Source organism: Podarcis raffonei, chromosome 18 (assembly GCF_027172205.1).
Source record: "Podarcis raffonei isolate rPodRaf1 chromosome 18, rPodRaf1.pri, whole genome shotgun sequence".
Taxonomy (NCBI): Eukaryota; Metazoa; Chordata; class Lepidosauria; order Squamata; family Lacertidae; genus Podarcis; species Podarcis raffonei.
Window position 1 is genome coordinate 11864207 of NC_070619.1, and position 23150 is coordinate 11887356.

At 47.4% G+C, this 23150-nt stretch overlaps 3 protein-coding genes across 5 annotated transcripts in view; 1 reads left to right on the plus strand and 2 right to left on the minus strand.

Moving 5' to 3' along the window:
• Nucleotides 1-23150, plus strand: part of SIRT6 (sirtuin 6) — a 245771-nt gene that overhangs the window by 20752 nt on the left and 201869 nt on the right. The window lies entirely within an intron of this gene.
• PTBP1 (polypyrimidine tract binding protein 1) overlaps nucleotides 12740-23150 on the minus strand; it is a 39273-nt gene continuing 28862 nt past the window's right edge. For all 3 annotated transcript variants that reach the window (XM_053372948.1, XM_053372947.1, XM_053372949.1), the window contains 5 exons: nucleotides 19439-19472; nucleotides 18807-18899; nucleotides 17408-17624; nucleotides 16750-16827; nucleotides 12740-16109 (listed from right to left, as the gene is read on the minus strand). In XM_053372948.1, the coding sequence (XP_053228923.1) occupies nucleotides 15977-16109; nucleotides 16750-16827; nucleotides 17408-17624; nucleotides 18807-18899; nucleotides 19439-19472 (555 nt within the window). In that variant the 3' untranslated portion in view covers nucleotides 12740-15976. The remainder of the gene's footprint in view (nucleotides 16110-16749; nucleotides 16828-17407; nucleotides 17625-18806; nucleotides 18900-19438; nucleotides 19473-23150) is intronic.
• The window catches only part of MISP (mitotic spindle positioning), a 52911-nt gene continuing 49776 nt past the window's right edge, over nucleotides 20016-23150 (minus strand). Inside the window, exon 6 of the mRNA XM_053372943.1 lies at nucleotides 20016-20418. The gene's annotated coding sequence lies outside the window, so the exon portion shown is untranslated. The remainder of the gene's footprint in view (nucleotides 20419-23150) is intronic.

Sequence of the window (23150 nt, forward strand, 5' to 3'; positions counted from 1 at the left end):
TCCTATAGACCAGACTCAAACTCGGCCCTCCAGATGTTTTGGACTACAATTCCCATCATCCCTGACCACTGGATGGGAGTTGTAGTCCCAAAATATCTGGAGGACCGAGTTTGAGGAAGCCTGCTATAGGCAACCAGATGTTACCTTAACTCGGTTCCAGGTGTTCTTAGACTCCTGCCGATGGGATTCGGAGTCCGGCGACATCCAAAAGGGCGTCAGGTTAACAAGGCCGGTTTAGGAAGTTTAAGTAAACCAGGAATGCCCTCGCTGCCGAAAACTGAATACCCCTTTAACGATTATCCGTAATTTATCCTTTTCCTGCTCAAGCGAGGGAGTTTCCTGAAAGAGGAAGTAGCCATGGTTTCCGCCAATTTGACGGAATTGCATTTTTAAGCAAGCACCTAATCGTTCTTAGCGGAAAAGGCTGTCCTTTCTTTGGACTTGGTTGTTAGGACAGCTTCTGGGCAGACCCCCCACAAGGGTCCCTATTTTCCAGGGAAAGTCCTGGACATACAGAAGCCGTCTTAGTTTCTGATTTGATCCCAGAATACCCTGCTTTCCCTTAGGACGTCCCTTTTTTCATGGGAGAAGCGTTGGAGGGGATGGAATAGGACGTCCCTATTTTCAGGGGAGAAACGTTGGAGGGGATGGAATAGGACGTCCCTCTTTTCAGGGGAGAAGCGTTGGAGGGGATGGAATAGGACGTCCCTCTTTTCAGGGGAGAAACGTTGGAGGGGATGGAATAGGACGTCCCTATTTTCAGGGGAGAAACGTTGGAGGGGATGGAATAGGACGTCCCTATTTTCAGGGGAGAAACGTTGGAGGGGATGGAATAGGACGTCCCTATTTTCAGGGGAGAAACGTTGGAGGGGATGGAATAGGACGTCCCTCTTTTCAGGGGAGAAACGTTGGAGGGGGTGGAATAGGACGTCCCTATTTTCAGGGGAGAAACGCTGGAGGGGATGGAATAGGACGTCCCTATTTTCAGGGGAGAAACGCTGGAGGGGATGGAATAGGACGTCCCTATTTTCAGGGGAGAAACGTTGGAGGGGATGGAATAGGACGTCCCTCTTTTCAGGGGAGAAACATTGCAGGGGATGGAATGGGACGTCCCTGTTTTCAGGGGAGAAACGTTGGAGGGGATGGAATAGGACGTCCCTATTTTCAGGGGAGAAATGTTGGAGGGGATGGAATAGGACGTCCCTATTTTCAGGGGAGAAACGTTGGAGGGGATGGAATATGACGTCCCTATTTTCAGGGGAGAAACGTTGGAGGGGATGGAATAGGACGTCCCTATTTTCAGGGGAGAAATGTTGGAGGGGATGGAATAGGACGTCCCTATTTTCACAGGAGAAACGTTGGAGGGGATGGAATAGGACGTCCCTATTTTCACAGGAGAAACGTTGGAGGGGATGGAATAGGACGTCCCTCTTTTCAGGGGAGAAACGTTGGAGGGGATGGAATAGGACGTCCCTATTTTCAGGGGAGAAACGTTGGAGGGGATGGAATAGGACGTCCCTATTTTCAGGGGAGAAACGTTGGAGGGGATGGAATAGGACGTCTCTATTTTCAGGGGAGAAACGTTGGAGGGGATGGAAAAGGACGTCCCTATTTTCAGGGGAGAAACGTTGGAGGGGATGGAGTAGGACATCCCTATTTTCAGGGGAGAAACGTTGGAGGGGATGGAATAGGACGTCCCTATTTTCAGGGGAGAAACGTTGGAGGGGATGCAACTTAGGAGCTATACCCAACTGAGACTTAAGCATTGAAATGAGTTGGCCTTTTAGTCCTGCCCATTCATTTCAATGGGTCTCAGTAGGACTTAAGTCTGTGATGAATCCTATATATATATATAGTTTGGGGTAGGTGGAGGGGAAGACTACCCAGCATTGTGGAGGGCTCCCCAAATGGCCTCCGGGAATTCTGGGCCTCTGTTTCCATAGCGACGCCGGCTGGGTACCCGAGCGCTGTGTGCAGGATCCGCCGTCTTAAGGGGAATGTTGGCATGGATAGAAGCGTTTATGTCTGCGAGGAAGGAATGTATAACCTTATGGGAAGATGATAGGGGGGCTGTTGTTTTAATAGGGCCCCCCAACAAATGGCATGGGGAAGTGGTTAGGTAGGAAAGGGGGGTCCTTTTTTGAATGGGGAAGCATGGGGGGAGAAATGGGCACAAGGTGGACATTAAAGGCATTTATAAGGTTCCTCTCTCCCTGGTACTTTCAAGGAGCAAGAAGATGCCGATTTGCGTACAATTGGCAGGTGCCAATTTAAATGTGCCGCTGCAAACCTCCATGGTCCCGCTGGCGCCGTGATTTGCAATGCATCCACCGGTCCTGTGAACATTTTTTAATATATATATAAATGGGGGGCAGAAACAGGAGACTTGGAGCCCACCCCTGCAATTCAGGTGTCAGGTGGGTCGTTGCCTTTGAGATATTTTGGGAAGCTTTGCTCTGTCACCGAGAAATAAAAATTAATCATGGACCAATTTCCAAGTGCATGGTTTTCGAGAGCATGGCGGGGTCGGCGGTGGGAACTGTGCTTTGTCACTTCCTCCATCGGAGTCTGCTTGGGTATAGCTGCTGCTGCAGCCAGAGTGCTTTACAGAGGTTGCAAATCAACCGCTCACGAAGAACAGGCGTTGGGTGTTGATAATAATTCACCGAGATGAGCTATGGGCCTGGCGTCTTTCCAGATCAAGGCAGCACCCCAAGTCGCAATTCGCACTCGGCACACACCTCTTCAGCTTCTTCGGCGATCCCTCGTAGCCGAGTAAGATTGTCTTCCATGAACACGGTTTTAGCAGTGAGTCCGTAAGTGACAGTGGAGGCCAGTTCTGGACCCACACGTCCTTCCACAGTGGGGACATAGGTTTCCGGGCGGGAGTTGATCCCGGTGAGGGTTTGCCAAGCGTGCCTTCCTCTTGGCACGTTTCTCCCTTGCGTCCTGAGTTCGAGTGTCTTCAAAGCCCACGACACCTTTGGTCAAGGCTGTTCTCCAACTGGAGCGCTCACAGGCCAGTGTTTCCCAGTTGTCGGTGTTCATACTACATTTTTTAAGATTTGCCTTGAGAGAGTCTTTGAACCTCTTTTGTTGACCACCAGCATTACGCTTTCCATTTTTAAGTTTGGAATAGAGTAGTCGCTTTGGAAGACGATAGTCAGGCATCCGCACAACATGACCAGTCCAACGAAGTTGATGTTGAAGAATCATCACTTCAACACTGGTGATCTTTGCTTCTTCCAGTACACTGGCATTAGTTCGCCTGTCTTCCCAAGTGGTGTGTAAAATATTTCGGAGACACCGTTGATGGAATCTTTCGAGGAGTTGCAGATGGTGTTTATAAGCGGGCCACGTTTCACAAGCATGCAGTAAAATTGGTAGTGCAATAGCTTTGTAAAGGAGCAATTTGGTTTCCCTGGAAATGTCACTTATGCACAGCTACACAGAGCAATCTGAAAGCTAGGTTGCATCATCACGGCGGGGAATCCCAGGCCATTCTGCAACCATCTCTCTCTGTTTGCTGTCTCCCGGGAGTTTGGCAAGAAAAAACACTTTCGCCCTTTGCGATTTACTCCTTTCCAAAGCAGCTAAGCCTTTAATATCTCCTCGTTGAAGCTTGCTTTTTTTATCTGGGCGCACAAAGCTAATTAGAGCTCAGCTTGGCGGCGAGGAAAAAAACACCAGAATCCTCTTTTTTTCCCCCAGCAGCTGGAGAAACGATAATGCCTTCCTCCGCCTCGGTTTTGTGCAGAGGAAATGGCCAAATCTGCAATATCCGGGTGGATATTCTGAGAAGGGGATTTCCCCCCCACACCCCACGCACACAGAAACAACTCGTAAAAATTCTGCACCAAAAGGAGTTGAGATTCTGCAAATCCACAACAGGACTTTCAGGGGGGGGGGGGGACAAAATCTTCCTTAATTCCGTTGTCCGCTGGGAGTTGCTAAGATACTTCTCATTCCTCTTTGCAGAGCTACAATTTCCAGGTTTCCCTTCAAACCTTCCAGAGTATTTGGTGTCACAGCTGAGAAGGATCAATTTATATATTTAGCAAGCCAACATCTGGCCAGGGTGTGTGTTGGGATTAACTACAAATAGCTTCAGCCACCTGCCTCCGTTCCTCTCGATTCAGGCCCTCTGCCGCCAAAGATGCCATTATTTTTCAAATTTTATATACCACCCGGTGTTAAAAAAAGGACGCAGGGCAGTTGACGGCGAAGGGTGCCATCGGCGATCAGTGTCAACACATCACCTAACAACCATGCAAAAAATAATAATAATTCAGCAATGCACAATATCATCCCCGCAGCAATAAACTCCACAACCGCTGCAGAAGGCAGAGGGGTTGTTATGCCGCTAAACCCTACTCAGAGTAGACCTGCTGAAATGAACAGATCTGAATCGGAGCATGCCTTTATGTTTCCAGGAGGTTAATAGGACACAACTGGAGTCCCGTAAGTTGTTACCTTACCGTAAGTTGTTATCCCCTTCATGGATCACTGCCTTGCCGTGGCGAAGGGGCTTGAAGAACTCAGAGAAGCTATGAACTACGCCGAGCAGGGCACACAAGATGAACAGGTCATAGTGGAGAGTTTTGACCAAACGTGATCCACCTGGAGGAGGAACCGGCAAGCCACTCCAGTATCCTTGCCAAGAAAACTCCATGGACAAAGACAACAGGCATATAAAAGTTATGACGCTGGAAGATGAGCCCCTCAGGTCGGAAGGGGTCCAACATGCTACTGGGGAAGAGCGGAGGGCAAGTACAAGTAGATCCAGAGCTGATGAAGCGGCTGGGCCAAAGCCGAAAGGACGCTCAGTTGCGGATATGCCTGGAAGCGAAAGGAAAGTCCAATGCTGTAAAGAAAAATATTGCATAGGAACCTGGAATGTAAGAACCATGAACCTAGGTAAGTTGGAGGTAGTCAAAAATGAGATGGCAAGAATAAATATTGACATCCTGGGCATCAGTGAACTAAAATGGACGGGAATGGGCGAATTCAGTTCGGATGACCATCACATCTACTACTGTGGGCAAGAAACCCGTAAAAGAAATGGAGTGGCCCTCATAGTCAACAAAAGAGTGGCGAAAGCTGTACTGGGATGCAATCTCAAAAATGATAGAATGATCTCGATACGAATCCAAGGCAGACCTTTTAGCATCACAGTAATCCAAGTTTATGCACCAACTACTGGTGCTGAAGAAACTGAAATTGACCAATTCTATGAAGACTTACAACACCTTATAGAAGTGACACCAAAGAAGGATGTTCTTCTCATTATAGGGGATTGGAATGCTAAAGTAGGGAGGCAAGAGATAAAAGGAACAACTGGCAAGTTTGGCCTTGGAGATCAAAACGAAGCAGGGCAAAGGCTAATAGAGTTCTGTCAAGAGAACAAGCTGGTCATCACAAACACGCTTTTCCAACAACACAAGAGACGACTCTACACATGGACATCACCAGATGGGCAGTATCGAAATCAGATTGATTATATTCTCTGCAGCCAAAGATGGAGAAGCTCTATACAGTCAGCAAAAACAAGACCTGGAGCTGACTGTGGCTCAGATCATCAGCTTCTTATAGCAAAATTCAAGCTTAAACTGAAGGAAGTAGGAAAAACCACTGGGCCGGTAAGATACAATCTAAGTCAAATCCCTTATGAATACACAGTGGAAGTGACGAACAGGTATAAGGATTTAGATTTGGTGGACAGAGTGCCTGAAGAACTATGGATGGAGGCTCGTAACATTGTACAGGAGGCAGCAACGAAAACCATCCCAATGAAAAGGAAATGCAAGAAAGCAAAGTGACTCTCCAACGAAGCCTTACAAATAGCGGAGGAGAGAAGGCAAGCAAAATGCGAGGGAGATAGTGAAAGATACAGGAAACTGAATGCAGATTTCCAAAGAATAGCAAGGAGAGACAAGAAGGCCTTCTTAAACGAGCAATGCAAACAAATAGAGGAAAACAACAGAATGGGAAGAACCAGAGATCTGTTCAAGAAAATTGGAGATATGAAAGGAACATTTCGTACAAAGATTACCATAATAAAGGACAAAAGTGGTAAGGACCTAACAGAAGCAGAAGACATCAAGAAGAGGTGGCAAGAATACACAGAGGAATTATACCAGAAAGATATGGATGTCTCGTACACCCCAGGTAGTGTGGTTGCTGACCTTGAGCCAGACATCCTGGAAAGTGAAGTCAAATGGGCCTTAGAAAGCACTGCAAATAACAAGGCCAGTGGAAGTGATGGTATTCCAGCTGAACTATTTAAAATTTTAAAAGATGATGCTGTTAAGGTGCTACACTCAATATGCCAGCAAATTTGGAAAACTCAGCAGTGGCCAGAAGATTGGAGAAGATCAGTCTACATCCCAATCCCAAAGAAGGGCAGTGTCAAAGAATGCTCCAACTACCGCACAATTGCACTCATTTCACACGCTAGCAAGGTTATGCTTAAAATTCTACAAGGAAGGCTCAAACAGTATGTGGATCGAGAACTCCCAGAAGTGCAAGCTGGATTTAGAAGAGGCAGAGGAACCAGAGACCAAATTGCAAACATGCGCTGGATTATGGAGAAAGCTAGAGAGTTCCAGAAAGACATCTACTTCTGCTTCATTGACTATGCAAAAGCCTTTGACTGTGTCGACCACAGCAAACTATGGCAAGTTCTTAAAGAAATGGGAGTGCCTGATCACCTCATCTGTCTTCTGAGAAATCTCTATGTGGGACAAGAAGCTACAGTTAGAACTGGATATGGAACAACTGATTGGTTCAAAATTGGGAAAGGAGTACGACAAGGCTGTATTTTATCTCCCTGCTTATTTAATTTATATGCAGAATACATCATGCGAAAGGCTGGGCTGGATGAATCCCAAGCTGGAATTAAGATTGCCGGAAGAAATATCAACAACCTCAGATATGCAGATGACACAACCTTGATGGCAGAAAGTGAGGAGGAATTAAAGAACCTTTTAATGAGGGTGAAAGAGGAGAGCGCAAAATATGGTCTGAGGCTCAACATCAAAAAAACGAAGATCATAGCCACTGGTCCCATCACCTCCTGGCAAATAGAAGGGGAAGAAATGGAGGCAGTGAGAGATTTTACTTTTTTGGGCTCCATGATCACTGCAGATGGTGACAGCAGCCACAAAATTAAAAGACGCCTGCTTCTTGGGAGAAGGGCAATGACAGGCCTAGACAGCATCTTGAGAAGTAGAGACGTCACCTTGCCAACAAAGGTCCGTATAGTTAAAGCCATGGTTTTCCCAGTAGTGATGTATGGAAGTGAGAGCTGGACCATAAAGAAGGCTGATCGCCGAAGAATTGATGCTTTTGAATTCTGGTGCTGGAGGAGACTCTTGAGAGTCCCATGGACTGCAAGAAGATCAAACGCATCCATTCTTAATGAAATCAGCCCTGAGTGCTCACTGGAAGGACAGATCCTGAAGCTGAGGCTCCAGTACTTTGGCCACCTAAGGAGAAGAGAAGACTCCCTGGAGAAGACACTGATGCTGGGAAAGATGGAGGGCACAAGGAGAAGGGGACGACGGAGGACGAGACGGTTGGATAGTGTTTTCGAGGTTACCAGCATGAGTTTGACCAAACTACGGGAGGTAGTGGAGGACAGAGGTGCCTGGCGTGCTCTGGTCCATGGGGTCACGAAGAGTCGGACACGACTAAACGACTAAACAACAACAACAACAACAACAACAACAACAACAACAACAAGTTGTTACCTGCATAACTTGGGCACCACTTTAAGACGTACGCAAGTAACTCCAGGAATATAAGGAAGAAGAGGGAGCGCTTTTGCCTGGCTGCTGGCGCGGTGCCTCTTGCTACTTAGGTGGAGGATAATAAAATAATAACTTATAATAATAATAATTTATTATTTATACCCCACCCACCTGGCTGGGTTTCCCCAGCCACTCTGAGTGGCTCCCAACAGAAGTTTAAAAACACGATAAAACATCAAACATTTAAAAACTTCCCTAAACAGGGCTGCCTGCAGATGTCTTCTGAAAGTCATATCGTTGTTTATTTCCTTGACATCTGATGGAAGGGCGCCACCACCGAGAAGGCCCTCTGCCTGGTTCCCTGTAACTTCGCTTCTCGCAGGGAGGGAACTGCCAGAATACCCTCGGAAGATGGACCCCAGTGTCTGGGATGGACGATGAGGGTGGAGACGCTCCTTCAGGTCTACTGGGCCATTTAGGGCTTCAAAGGTCAGCACCAACCCTTTGAATTGTGCTCGGAAATGTCCTGGGAGCCAATGCAGGTCTTTCAGGACCGGTGTTATGTGGTCTCGGCGGCCACTCCCAGTCCCTAGTCCAGCTGCCGCGTTCTGGATTAGTTGTAGTTTCCAGGTCACCTTCCAAGGTGGCCCCACAGAGAGCGCATGGCAGTAGTCCAAGCGGGAGATAACCTCAGCCATGGGTAGGCAAACTAAGACCTGGGGGCCGGATCCAGCCCAATCGCCTTCTCAACCCAGCCTGCAGAAAATCCTGGAATCAGCGTGCAACAGTTCAATAAAGATCAGGCTTACTAGCTGCTTTGCTTCTCAATATTCTCTTCTTGGCCTCTGTTATTTCCTCCTGCCGACAGGGAACCCACTTAAGGACTCTATAGGGGCTCTTAGATGCCCCATAAGGGAAAATGAACGGATTTTTTCTTATAACAAGAGCATGCAAAGATGTCCTCTATTTCCTAAATAACTTGTAGAAAAGATCCACCTAGCCCAGCCTCACGTTTCTCACACTGCGTAACCAGATATTACATCTGGAGATTGCAGAAACGACAAGTTGAAGAGTTGGAACCTGAGCTTGCTCGCTTCCCTCTTCCCTCCTCGTCCCTCTTTCCTTTTGTGTCATCCGCTTGGCCTCTGTCATTTCCTCCTACCGATAGGGAAGCCACTTAAGGACTCTAGACGGGCTCTTGGATACACCATAAGGGGAAAGGAGCAGGTTTCTCCCCCCCATAACATAATAATAATAATCGCTCCATTTATCCAGGATGAACAAATTCAATGTGCAAGAGTGACTAATGTGCCAGACTCCTCCTGATCTGACACGGAGAAGGAAGAGGTTAGGGAAGGAGGCGAGAGCGTGTATCACCCACACTAAATGCTAAATGTGGGCACCCAGAGAGGGGTGGGGGGCGGATGGACGGGGTTGCCATGGCAAACAAGAGAGAGCGTGGGAGAAAAAGAGGGATTTTGAAAGCAGAGGGGGGTGGAAAGTGAATAGCTCTGAGGTCATGGGGCCCACAACGCCCGCTGAGGTCTTCTAATAGGGGAGGGGGCGGAATAGATGAAAAGCAGGGTTTTTTTGGGGGGGAAGAGGTGTCCCCCCAGCAACGTCCCCCCGCCTTGCTTTTCCCACATTGCATGCATTCCGTTCTGACAACAACTCCCTTGCGATGAAGACAGATGCGCTCCCTCGGTGGCTGGCCTCGCCGTTGCCGCGGCAACGGGTACCGCTCCTCCGAGCATCTCTCCCCTCGCCATCATCACTATTGCTGCAAACATCAGGCTTTTCTGTCTCCCCTTCCAAGAGATTGGGTGCTACCAGGACACCCCAAGCAGCTCGGGTTGGGGAGCCAAGCTAGAAATTTAATGAAATTTCATTTCCATTTTGACATATAATTCAGTTTCCAAACAGGTCGTCAAACTCTGCCAGGAACAATCCGCAGATCTTTTCTTTTAAAAAAACAAAACGTTTTAAAATTAAATTTCAAGAAAGTATTCCACATATACGCTCCAGTAAATTTGGGGATTTTTGGGAAACGGGTGGCACTGTGGGTTAAACCACAGAGCCTAGGACTTGCCAATCAGAAGGTCGGCGGTTCAAATCCCCGCGATGGAGTGAGCTCCCGTTTCTCAGTCCCTGCTCCTGCCCACCTAGCAGTTCGAAAGCACGTCCAAATGCAAGTAGATCAATAGGTACCGCTCCGGCGGGAAGGTAAATGGCGTTTCCGTGCGCTGCTCTGGTTCGCCAGAAGCGGCTTAGTTATGCTGGCCACATGACCCGGAAGCTGTACGCCGGCTCCCTCGGCCAGTAAAGCGAGATGAGCGCCGCAACCCCAGAGTCGGCCACGACTGGACCTAATGGTCAGGGGTCCCTTTACCTTTAAGTTTTGTTTTTTGTTTTGTCAACTTCCCATTCCATGGCGATTTAGGAGCTTAGGGCCTCATCAAACCTAAATCTGGCCCTGCCTTGCAGGGTCGCTCTGAGGATAAATCAGGGACTGTGTGTGGGGAGAACATGGGTGACCCTGCCAGCCTGCAAAATAAAGGAAAAAGGACATTTATTCAATCCTCAGGCTTACCAGATGGCAGAAAGTGTCCCTTTATCAGAAGCTTTTAATGCATTATGCCAAAAGATCACTTTATTACCAATGTTCTACTTGTTCTGCGCCCCAGAGGAAGGGGGGGTGGGTGTCCTTGCATGAAAAAGTGTGGTGGAAAGGGTCTTGAGAGACAGGGAGAAAGTTCCCAGGTAAATGTTGTTGAGTCGTGTCCGCCTCTTTATGACCCCCTGGACCAGAGCACGCCAGGCCCTCCCGTCTTCCACTGCCTCCCCCAAACAGTGGTGCCTCGCAAGACGAAATTAATTCGTTCCGCGAGTTTTGTCGCCTTGCGATTTTTTTCGTCTTGCGAAGCACGGTGTCGGGAAACTTTTGGAAAAGCTTCAAAAATCACCGAAGTCTTTAAAAACCTCAAAAAAGGCTACCACAACGCGTTCTATGAGTTGCTCCTCGAAGTCAAGTCGCAACTGTATTAATGGTGTTAAGAAAAAGGAAACAAACTTGCAAGACGTTTCCGTCTTGCGAAGCAAGCCTAGGGGAAATCGTCTTACGAAGCAGCTCAAAAAACCAAAAACCCTTTCGTCTTGCGAGGTACAGGGCAAGGCACACAGGCCCCAAGTTTGATTTTACTGTTTACTATTCGATTCTAATGGGCTATTGAATATGGCTTCATTTCATATCGGCTGCTTATCGTAAAGTTATGGTGACTTCTTATATTGGATCCGATTGCTACTATTAAGTGTTTGACGTTTTATTAGGTTTTCGTGTGTGTTGGAAGATGCCCAGAGTGGCTGGGGCGTAAAATAAAATATATTGTTGTTGTTGTTGTTTAGATCACTTGGGCCAGCGGCAACCAGTATAGATATCTGAGCCCAAGCGTTATTTCTTCGCCCCTCTGTCCATTGCTGGCATGTGCCCCCCAGGTAGCTAAAAAAGACCCCCCTCCAGGCCCTTTCTGCAGACACCAAAATATGTGGTTTGTGCAGTTTTTCGACATAAAGGCAGCTTAGGTTTCTGGCTGGATAGCCCCCTCCAAATCCAGTGAGAGCATCTTTTTGCAAAAGCTTGTTTATAGCTCTCCCCAAAAACATTTGATGCGCTTTCTATGGCAACAGAGGACTTCGCTGTCCCGGGAAAGAGCTTGCTGGGAGAGAGAGAGAAACAAAGACAGGAATACAATAGCCAGCCCCCCACTCCCTTTGTGCTTTTTCCCGCTGGGGTTGCTATAGAGACCCCTGCAATGTGGCCGAGGGCACAATCGCTCCAGACATCAGATAATTAACATTTCATTGCCATGCAGGACTAGTTTAAAAAAATCTTTAAAATGCAGGACACTCGTTTTTATTTTTTTGTTTGGGGAATTTTGCTTGTTTGCAAAAATACATTTTGCATGCAGTGGAGAACCATGGGCTGCATTCCAAACTACTTCTTCGATCCCTCGCAGCCGAGTAAGATTGTCTTCCATGAACACGGTTTTAACAGTGAGTCCGTAAGTGACTGTGGAGGCCAATTCTGGATCCCCACGTCCTTCCGCAGTGGGGACATTGGTTTCCGGGCAGGAGTTGATCCCGGTGAGGGTTTGCCAAGCACGCCTTCCTCTTGGCACGTTTCTCCCTTGTGTCCTGAGTTCGAGTGTCTTCAAAGCCCAGGACACCTTTGGTAAACACTGTTCTCCAACTGGAGCGCTCGCAGACCAGTGTTTCCCAGTTGTCGGTGTTTATACTACATTTTTAAAGATCTGCCTTGAGACAGTCTTTAAACCAACCTTACTGTATGCTTGTGAAACATAGACCACTTACGAATACCATCTCCAACTCCTCGAAAGATTCCATAAACAGTGTCGCCGAAATACTTTACACATCACCTGGGAAGACAGGCGAACTAATGCCAGTGTACTGCAAGAAGCAAAGATCTCCAGTGTCGTAGCGATGATTCTTCAACATCAACTTCGTTGGACTGGTCATGTTGTGCGGATGCCTGATTATCGTCTTCCAAAGCAACTCCTCTATTCCGAACTTAAAAACGGAAAGCGTAATGCTGGCGGTCAACAAAAGAGGTTCAAAGACTCTCTCAAGCCAAATCTTTAAAAATGTAGTATAAGGCTAATTGATGGACAAGGTTAATACTGATGTGCTACAGCCAACTTTTCCCCATTGAAAGTCGTCTCTCTATAGTATAGCACCGTTCCCTCTTCACCACCAGAAACTTAAAAAAAGAGATGTGTTTAAGACTTGCAGAGTCCCCCGCCATCCCCAGGGAAGCATGGAAATTAATAATAATAATAATAATAATAATAATAATAGGAGCGTAAAATGGGAGGCAGCTGGAATTATATTAGGAGGAAGGGGAGTTGAGCATAAAACAAAAGAGAACAAAACAAAAAAAGGCACAATAATAAAAAGTAGGGAAGAAACAGAAGCAAAGAATACAGAAGACATTTATTGAGAGCCAAAATAAAAAGAAGTACAGATAAGCCAATCGACTGCTTTCTACAATCCAAACAAGAAAAATAAGTAATGGGCTACAGAAGAAAAACTACTACGTTCAGTATAGAATAGTTTTAATTTCTTTTTTTGTTTTCTTTTTTTGCATTACATTTTTCCCCCCTCGTGAGCCAGGCGATGGAATTTCTGACACGAATGGCAAGCCCTCCCCAGCCCCCAATACTGAACCTGTAATAAGCTGGTTATCAAAATATACAATACATGTTTTACCAAAAAACGTGGGTTCTGCTGCCCCCTCATGTCTTACAACAGGTATAAAAAATTATAAATATTTACACCTTTTTTTCCTCATTACTCACATTTACATGCAAAAAAACACAGGATCGAAAAGGAGAAAGGGGGGGGGAGGGAAACCAGGGGAAAAAAAGGAAAGATGAAACTCCCTTCTCCCCCCCGCAACCCAATTAAACTGCTATACGCCTGTGTGAGTCTGAAAACATACCAACTCAACACACGCGGATATAGAAGTCCTCAAAGGTTTGCTGACTGATTCTCAAGCTATTCCGAAAAAAGAAAAAACACGTCAGCAGGGGGAGAGGGGTTGTGATGTCCGAGCGGCCCCCCCCCCCAAGACGCAAAGCACGCTTTTTAAAACATAAAAACGGCGCTCGGAGACCGTTATTAACCAAGGTTAGCATTTAAAGTGGTACTTTTACTGGGCGCCGCTGGGGGGGGGGTAACTCACCGCGTGGTCCAACAGTGGCCCCCTTCTTCCTAAATCAACTGGCGTGGGGGGCACGCAGCGACGGACCTCCACGTCGCGCTGAATGAGCCGCCCCACCCCAGACCCCTCTTCCCCCTCCGGAGGCTATTGCCTTTAGGGCCGGGTGAAGGAAGGGGGTGGCGCTACGTTTCTCAACCCGGAGAGTGGCGCTGACCTTGCTGGGAAGGCCGACCTGCGCCCTCGATGCCAGCTACGGATCGGGGGGCAAGCAGGCAGGGGAGACGGCCGCCCGCCAAATCCCACGGCCCCCTGCCTCTTCCAAGAAAACATGCACAAAAGGCAGAAGGCGATGTGCACAGGGTCAGCCGAGAAAGCGAGGGCCGCCCGACGGCTTCAGATTGGCCCTCGCCGCTGGCGCAAGATTCTTTTCCGCGGATGGCGTTATTGCGAGGCACGGGGAGGACTGCCGGCCGAGAGGCTCTCCCCCCCCTTTACGTGGGCGACCCAAGGACAAATCCTGACTCAAAAAGACATCCATACACACCTCCAGCATAGATTGCATCCCCGTGATACTGGGATGGATATATAGATTATTTTAAAAAAAGAAGATTTAAGACTTTTTTCTTTCCTTTCCAAAACCCACAGTGACAAAAGGGAAAAAAAGCAAGTCGTCCAATAGATCCCGCGAAGCAGGTGACGTGGGCGACTTGAGAGACAACACCACATACGTTGAAGAGAAAGAAAGAAAAAAAAAAACGAACAACAACTTTGGTCCACAATTTGAGGAACTATAACCCTGATATTAAGTACAAAGATTCTGGTTATCTTAAAATCTCACATGAGCCGAGAGGGAAATGTAAGGCAACATCGGAATATAAAGAAGGCAATATATCAACCCGGGAAAGTTGGAGGTCACAGAAGAATTGTGTTTTTAGGTACTATCTTGGTGCAGAGGAAGAAAGCAATTTGCATTTCTTTAAATAATATAGATAAGCTTGGATTATTACAGTAAGATGACTCCTTTTAAATGTGTGTCCTTTCCTTCTCTCGAATTTGCTACTTTAAATACTTCTTCAAAGTACAACGTTAATCTTCGGAAACGACTTCATCTCGATAAAACTAAAATTATGTGCTAGTTGGGGTTTCTTTTTTCCAGCTTACAAACGAAGAAAAAAAAATTACAAGAGTACAGGATACATGGGTAATAGAAAGAGCAGGTTTAGATATATTTATACCATCTATATATAAAAAAAAGTTTACGCTATTGCATTTTGCATATATAGATATATACGTATGAATTAATTAGAATATTTGGTCAACTGGAAATATTGCTAGGCAAAGGTAAGACTGCATCGTAGAACAAAATTATAGTAAGAAAGGGGTTAAAACAAGAAGCTGAAACTACTAATAGTTTGAGATCGGAGATATATGCTGGTGGTTAAAGGGTGAAATCGAGGTTACAAAGGAATCTGAAACCAACCCTTTCATAGGATGAGGCCCAAATTAAGATTCTGAACACAGATTTGGAGAAGCTGGCTGCTCCGGTTTAACTAATTTACAGTTTCCGCAGCCTTGGGGAATACTTAATGCGAAAAGGGGAACCCCCTTTTCGCTGAAACGCTGACTGATGGGGCAAAGGACGCCCCCCCCAATTCAAGCACAAATACATTATCGGCCCGATTTTTGCGAACTTTGCGGGCTGGAGGGAACCCAACTCAGTCTGCGAGTTAAGTTACGTTTTATGCAGAGATATATTAGAGGAAGGTAAGGCTTTATCCGCCACCCCCCCCCCTTGGCAACTTTTAAGAATTTCCCCAATGGCTGCTGTCCCCTCCCCCCTTTTATTTTTACAGAAAAAGCTTCTAAGGCACAGGACGCTTGATGCAAGGTTTGGGGGGAAAGGGCTCCCCCCCAACAAAGGAAGGCATCTGTGTTCAGGGGAAAAATGTATTTTAAGAAAGGGTCAGACTCAAGATAAAAGGCATTGCTGTGAAGCTGGTCAGCTTTCGGGGAATGGGTGGGATTTCGTTATTTTCTTAAGGGGGGGAGAAACTCCCGGAGAGGCTTCTTAACCAAGAACTGTAAACTTCTAAGTTTATGGTTTTGTTTTTTTCTTGGTCAAATCTATATATAGTCAACCCCACTCACTGCAAGAAAGGTTATAGCGACGTGAATTAAGAACTTGCATTTCTCTTTTTATAAAAAGGAACACCCGGTAAACTGTTTCATCTTTAAAAAAATAAAATCTGTTGTCTTTTTAAGGTCACTTCTGCTGCAATCTCAATCTCTCTCTCTTTAAAGTGGCTTCTTATTTTGTTTCTGGAATGACGGAAGTTGTCCCACCCCCATGCCGGTGGCCCAGCCCTTGGGGAAAAAGGACGCCGAGGCCACCAGGAAGGGTGGCGACGGCGCTGGCTTTTTTGTTTTGTTTTGTTTTCTCAGTCAGGGTCCATATTCTGCCGCGCGGGCGCCTCCGGAAAACCCCCGCCTAGATGGTGGACTTCGAGAAGGAGACGCGCAAGTGGTGGTTTTCGCCCAGGTCGTGGTTGTGGAGGTCGATGAGCGATTGGATGGCCTCGTCGACGGAGCTCATTTGGATGAGAGCCATCTTGCGGTCTTTCCTGCCCGGGGAAACAAAAGCGTTCTGGGTCAGAGAAGGGGGGAGCGCACACAGAGACCACGCGTGAGATACCCGTTCCAAGTTCAAGGCCAAGGAAGAGAGAGAGGACAGGAGCAGGCAATCCCGGGGGTGGGGCTGGATGACCTTTGGGGACCCCTTTCCAACTCTGCAGCCCTATGGCAAACATCGAAGAGGGAAGGCTGGCCATTTAGCGGGCTGCCTCACCATGGGACTAGCCACTCCATTTCAGCTTTTGTGATCTGGACCAAAACCAAGGTTGAATTTGAAATGTGCCCCGAATCAGATCGGGGAAACAATGAACTAGGGGAATGTTGGTGATCAGGTATGGGGGACCCATCAAAAAGTATTTTCCGTGCCACTGTGTTGCGGCTCCTTCCCTCTGAGGTGTGGGGGAAAGAAGGAGCCTGCAGTCTGAATAACGCTGTAACTAGAGACTCGCAGGCAACTGGCCCAGTGTCAGGAAAAGGGAAGACATTTCAGAGCCCTGTTCTTACAGGGTAATCTGCCTGGGCTCCAGGACTGCATCTTAAATTTCTAATGCCAAGCTCATCCGCCCAATGCAACACAGTAGAGTGGCTACCAGCGGCAGCTTCTGCAAGGCAACGGGGATCCACACTTACTGGAAGAATTTGAAGCCTTTCACCATCCCGCCGTTACTGGAGAACAGCAGCTTGAGGTCGTCTTCAATTATCGAAGGCCTGCGGGAACAGAAAGGGAATATGATTATGCTAAGGTCCAGGCTCTGGAGTCGCTTCACACATTCAAAGGGCCCAATTCAACAACCTCTGGAAAATCAACATGAAATTCACTGCTTGCTTCACATTGAGATATTAGGTCCTGATATACCAAAGAAAGTCTCCCAAAGCAACTCCTCTATTCCGAACTTAAAAATGAAAAGTGTAATGCTGGTGGTCAACAAAAGAGGTTCAAAGACTCTCTCAAGGCAAATTTTTAAAAATGTAGTATAAATACCGACAACTGGGAAACACTGGCTTGTAAGCACTCCAGTTGGAGAACAGCCTTGACCAAAGGTGTCCTGGGCTTTGGAGACACTCGAACTCAGGACGCGAGGGAGAAACATGCCAAGAGGAAGGCGCGCTTGGCAAACGCTCGCCATGATCAACTCCCCCCCCCCCCCGGAAACCAATGTCCCCACCATGGAAGGACGTGTGGATCCAGAATTGGCCTCCACAGTCACTTACGGACTCACTGTTAAAACCATATTTATGGAAGACAACCTTACTCGGCTACGAGGGATCGCCAAAGACGACGACTTACGGAATATTGGAGAGGTGGAGGGTGGCAGAAGGGGGGAAAATGTTCTGGAAGTTCTTGGAGCCTGGCTTCTTGAAACGGTGGAGGGGAGAGTTGCCGTAGTCCTTGGTCAGCCCCTGGTCTTCCTGCCCTTCGCGGGGCAATTGTACTGTCTGGTGCTTTGACAGAGTGATGCGGATGGGCTTTCCATGAAGCTTTTGACCATTGAGGTGGCTCATGGCTGGAGAGAGAGAGTGTATGTTAAGGAAATGATGGGGCTATATCTATGTTCGTAGGGCAGAGCAGACCCAGATGTGCCCCACGAAAGGTTTTTTGGGGGGGAGGCAAGAGGAAACGCTGGAGAAACACCCCACCCCCAAGTGCTGATCGTAAGCTAGAGAAACCAATAGTCTGGCTTTGTGGAAATGCCCAGGGGCAGAGGAACGGAAGGTGGTGGCGCAGCGAAAGCAGCAATCCCTCTTGCTGTTCTGGCTTCTGGGATAACTGCGCAGCCTGCATTCGCTCCATAAGACGCACACACATCTCCCCTTACTTTTTAGGAGGGGAAAACTGAGTCTTATAGAGCAAAAAATACGGTAACTCTTACTCACAGCAGACCCACTGAGATAAATGGACCAAAACTGGTTAGGAACATTAATCTCAGTGGGTCTGCTGCAAGCAACAGTTAGCTCCTTGCAACCCAAACTCCACTGTGTCCCAAAACCAATGGGGAGGTGGCGCTGGGGGCTCTGTGGGAAAAGGCAGAAATCGCCTCCCGACTTTCCCAAATGCAAAACCCTGCTGCTTCTCAGTCCCTCCTGAGGATGGAAGGAGCCCTTCCAATTGCAGGAGGGCAACTCTGGATCCAACCCCTTTGCATTGGCTGGAGCGATTTTACCCTACACACGGGCCGCTAAATCTTCAGTATGTATCTACAGGAGCCGGGCAAAAACAATTCTCCTCAACCAGACATTTGGCTGATTCCATGGCCTTTTCGATCTATCTGTTGCAGGGGATGGGGGCTACTGTTTTCTTATTGTTTTGCTATCTATTCGGTGGTTTCACAATTGTGTTCTTATGTTGTGAAGCATCCTGCGATCCTCAGATGAACGGGCAGGACAGTGGTACCTTGGTTCTCGAACGTAATCCGTTCTGGGAGTCCATTCGACTCCTGAAACCGTTCGAAAACGAAGGCATGGCTTCCGAAAAACAGTTGCAAACCGGAACACTTGCTTCCGGGTCCGCGGCCTTCGGGAGCCGATTTGTACAGGAGTCAAGCCTGTTCGAGGACCAAGGTACCACTGTATACAAATTTAATAAACAACAACACAAAAGGCAGCTCCCTTTGTTAGATACTATTCCCCAACGTTCAGAGAAGAGGGGATTAATTAATAATAATAATAACAATAATTTTATTATTTACCCAGCTGGGCTTGATTGCCATCTGCCATTTGAACCAAGGCGTTTTCTTTCTTATTGAACAAGATCTTCACTCTTTGCACATCACCATACACGCCTTGGGAGGAAGCAAGGGGAGAGGGGGCGGTGGTGAAAAAAAAGGAGGTTATCAAGGAAGAAATCCGCTTGCCTCTAGCCCAAAATCCAATCAAGGCACTTCCAAACCCCCCACCACTGCTCACTCCCGCTCGAAAGTTGGGGTTTGTTCTGCTCAGCAGCAGAAAAAAAGTGGAACAATCTTTAGGTGAAGTTATAAAACACACGTTTTATCTTTGGGGGGGGGTGCCCCCATAAAGTCACCCATGGAGCCTGGAGGGGCAATCTGCACATGCTCTCTCTTCCTGACCCAACGAAACAGGCATGCAAAGCAATCAAAACCATGCACGATGATGTACGAAACAAAAAAAATATGATTTAAAAACCGGGGGGAAAAACTAAAGCTAGGGTAACGCAAATAATAAAAAGCATCCGATCGAAACAGCAAAACCCGCCCGCCGCCCCTTCCCCACCCCCCGCCGAAAAACAAAACCTCAAAGTGAAATAATAACAATTTTTTAAAAAACAAAGGTAATAAAAAAAGTGTGAATGATAACGTACCGAAAAGAATAAAGAGGCATTGGGGTGTAACTCTCTTTAGAGAACAGCAGAGGCAAGGCAGCGGAGAGACAGGGAAGAGGTAAGGAATCGGAGGGGAGAGCGGAGGTTGCGTAAATCGTCGACAACGAAGGAAAGGTAGAGTCCCCGCAGGAAATGGCGAAATTGGTTGATGGATGATGAAGTTTTCAAGATGGTTAATATTGAAGGGCAGGTTGGTTTCCGAAGAGCAGGAAGGTTTTTTTTTTTTTTTGTTTGGTTTTGGTTTGAGGGGGGTATTTTTTTTTTAAAAAATAAATATATATAAAAAATATATTTGTTTCAAGCAACAACAGGAAGCAGAAGTACCGTGCAGTCAGTTGGCAAAGAAATTCCGGATCGGGGAGAAGGGTGGGGAAAAATAATAATAATTGAGGGATGGGGTGGAGAGAAAAGAAAAAAAGTAGCAAAAAACATAGGTCAGTAAATACATAAAAGAAATATGTAGTGTTCCATCAGTAAAAGATTTATAGATTTCTAAAAACGTACAATACTTCGGTTTTACAGAGGAAAAACTAGTTAATAGGTTGTGGTTGGTTGGTTTTTGGTTGTTTTTTTGTTTAAACCTAGTGGAACACAACAGTAAAAAGAAGAGCACTTTACTTAAGTAAGGTATAACTAAGAGGGAGAGGCAGTATTGCAACAGAGGGATTCACAGGCAAGAGGGCAAACTCCGGATCGTGACCACATATAACAGTCACGTGGGGTGACGAGGGAGGGTTTGAAAGGGTCCGGGTCAGCCTCCAGAACACAAGTACGTTTCCGAGCACAATTCAAAGTGTTGGTGCTGACCTTGAAAGCCCTAAACGGCCTTGGTCCAGTATCCCTGAAGGAGCGTCTCCACCCCGGACACCGGGGTCCATCTCCTGAGGGCCTTCTAGCGGTTCCCTCCCTGCGAGAAGCGAAGTTACAGGGAACCAGGCAGAGGGCCTTCTCTGTGGTGGCTCCCGGCCTGTGGAACGCCCTGCCACCAGATGTCAAAGAGAACAACAACTACCAGACTTTTAGAAGACATCTGAAGGCAGCCCCGTTTAGGGAAGCTTTTAATGCTTAATACGTTTTAATATTAAACGTATTTTAATATTCTGTTGGAAGCTGCCCAGAGTGGCTGGGGAAACCCAGCCAGATGGGCGGGATATAAATTATTATTATTCCCCAGATGTTGCCAGGTTGTACGCCAACCACCCCTGGAGACTTGGCCAAACTGACTGGGGACGATGGGAGGACCCTTGTGCCACAGCATCTGGGGGACGCCACAAAAGGCCTGCCCCACTGAACCCCTTCAGTATGGCAGGCTGCGATGATGGAGAAGGCCTGAGTTCAGCATTCCTCCTAAGCCAGGGAGAGTTGCCTGGTGGAGCTCGCGTTTCCCCCGAGCGCAACTGAGCTTTCCCCCCTTCTGCTTACAAAAAGGTTCCCTGACTCGCCACCAACTTGCTAAGCCGAGAAACTCCAGCGTAGGAACTGATCAAGGTTTGGAGAGAAGGGTCTGCGTGCTCCGTGGACTAGCCACCTGTCAGATCGATACTGGTGGGTCCTGGTGGTGGTGGTGGGGAACGGGAGGATTCCCTCTGGAGAATACTGCCTCTCCAAAACAGTATGCACAGATTAAGTTTCTACAACACTGATTATACAAGCAATGGAAAAAATAAAAAGGTCGAGGAGACGTTAGTTCACAGCTTCACTACAGGTATCGAGTTTTTTAGCCCAAAAGGAGAGAAGCTGGATGGATGAGGGAGCGTCGAAGGAACATACACGCAAGAGGCGCGAGGAGCTGCTCAGCAATTCGCCTAAGGGACAGACAAAACCACTGGGGCATTTTAAGAGAACGTGCCGGCCATGTTTTGAGACTGGAGGTGCAGAGTTTAGCAGGCAACGACACAGCCGACGGCTGTGCTTGCATGGGCTTCCTGGGAAACAACTGCGGCACAAAAAAGGGGCAGGTGCGTTCAGATTCTGTAACTCCTTCTCCTCTCCCTAAAGACTCTCAGACTCCTAGCGTATAATGCAGTTTTCTGGTAGAGGTGTCGATCGCCCTGAGGCCATTCTGCCACCAGGCGGTCTTACCCACCTGTCAAAAGTCGGCCCGCAGGGTTGAGGGGATGGTAAAAGACCTGGCCTGCCAGGCCAAAAAAAGGCTGCTCACCTCCACTCTAAAAGAGGGCAACGTTCAGGGTTACCTCCATCCTGCCTCATAGCATCCCTATGCCCAAAATGATTTCTCTCTCGAGGAAGTGGATTATGGCGAACAACCAGCAGCAGCAAGAATGCGGCTAAGTCCCTTGCATGCTCCTCCTAGCCAATGTTGTTTCCAACAGGCTATTTGGGAGCTCAACGCTGCGCCTCTCTCTGGTCCACCAATTCAGGGGAGCTACTCAAGGCCAAACACCCCTCCATGCCTTCTTTTGCTAGTCATTGAGGAGAGGGGTTTCTGGTTGCCAGGGTTCAAAGGCCCATCAGGCTGAAGACTAAGGCTTAGTTCCAGTTTTTGTGACAATCTGCGTAAAAAGGTAAAGGGACCCCTGACCATTAGGGTCCAGTCGTGGCCGACTCTGGGGTTGCGGCGCGCATCTCGCTTTACTGGCCGAGGGAGCCGGCGTACAGCTTCCGGGTCATGTGGCCAGCAGGACTAAGCTGCTTCTGGCGAACCAGAGCAGCGCATGGAAATGCCATTTACCTTCCCGCCGCAGTGGTACCTATTTATCTACTTGCACTTTGACGTGCTTTCGATCTGCTAGGTTGGCAGACATAGGGACCGAGCAACGGGAGCTCACCCTGTTGCGGGGATTCAAACCGCCGACCTTCTGATCGGCAAGCCCTAGGCTCTGTGGCTTAACTCACAGCGCTACCCGCGTCCCACTGAAATCTGGGGCACGACTAACTCACGCCCATTTGGAAAGGAAGGACTGGCTTATTTATGAGTGCCACATAATTCCAACTCTACAATTCCAGGATAATGTCCGCTTTGCACCTGTTAAGAAACCGGAACTCCCTCACTACTACAAGTTCCCTGAATCCCTTTTGGGCATCTCCTAAAAACCTTTTTTGTTTAGGCGAAAGCTTACACATTAAGTTGATGCTCATTTTAATCTGTAATGTCGCCTTAGAAAGAATACTTTCACCTGTTGATTTTCACAGAACTGTAGATTTGGAAGAGACACCCCCCTTGCAATGCAGGAATTTTATCCATTTTGCTTTTTCATGAACCTGTTTTCAAAGCTGATTTTTATTGAAAATTGGGAGCAAGAATTGCTGGCAGCACCTCATGCTCTGAAAAAAGCAGTTATAGTGGACAGAAAAAGACATAGCGAAACAGATTGAGATTGGTTATTTTCCTATTAAGTTTTTTTAAAAATTTTATAGTGGTTCTCTCATCCATGTCTCTGCTTTGGAGCTTCTGAAACAACCAAGATAAGCAGAAATCCAAGATTCTGGCCACAGCCTTGTCAGTTTCAAGCACCGGGGGGGGGGGGGGGGCTCAAGCAATGTACACAACACATTGCAATAACACCTGAATGCAATTTCACAGAAACCCACTTCAAAGGCAAAGTGGGTCTCTGCTGAATTGCATCCTTTTTTTACACAGAAAATACCAGGCTTCGTTTTTTTTGTTTGCCTCGAGAGCCTCAGTTTGCAAGGCAGCCAAATGTTCCAACTCAAAAAAGGGGAAAGGGGG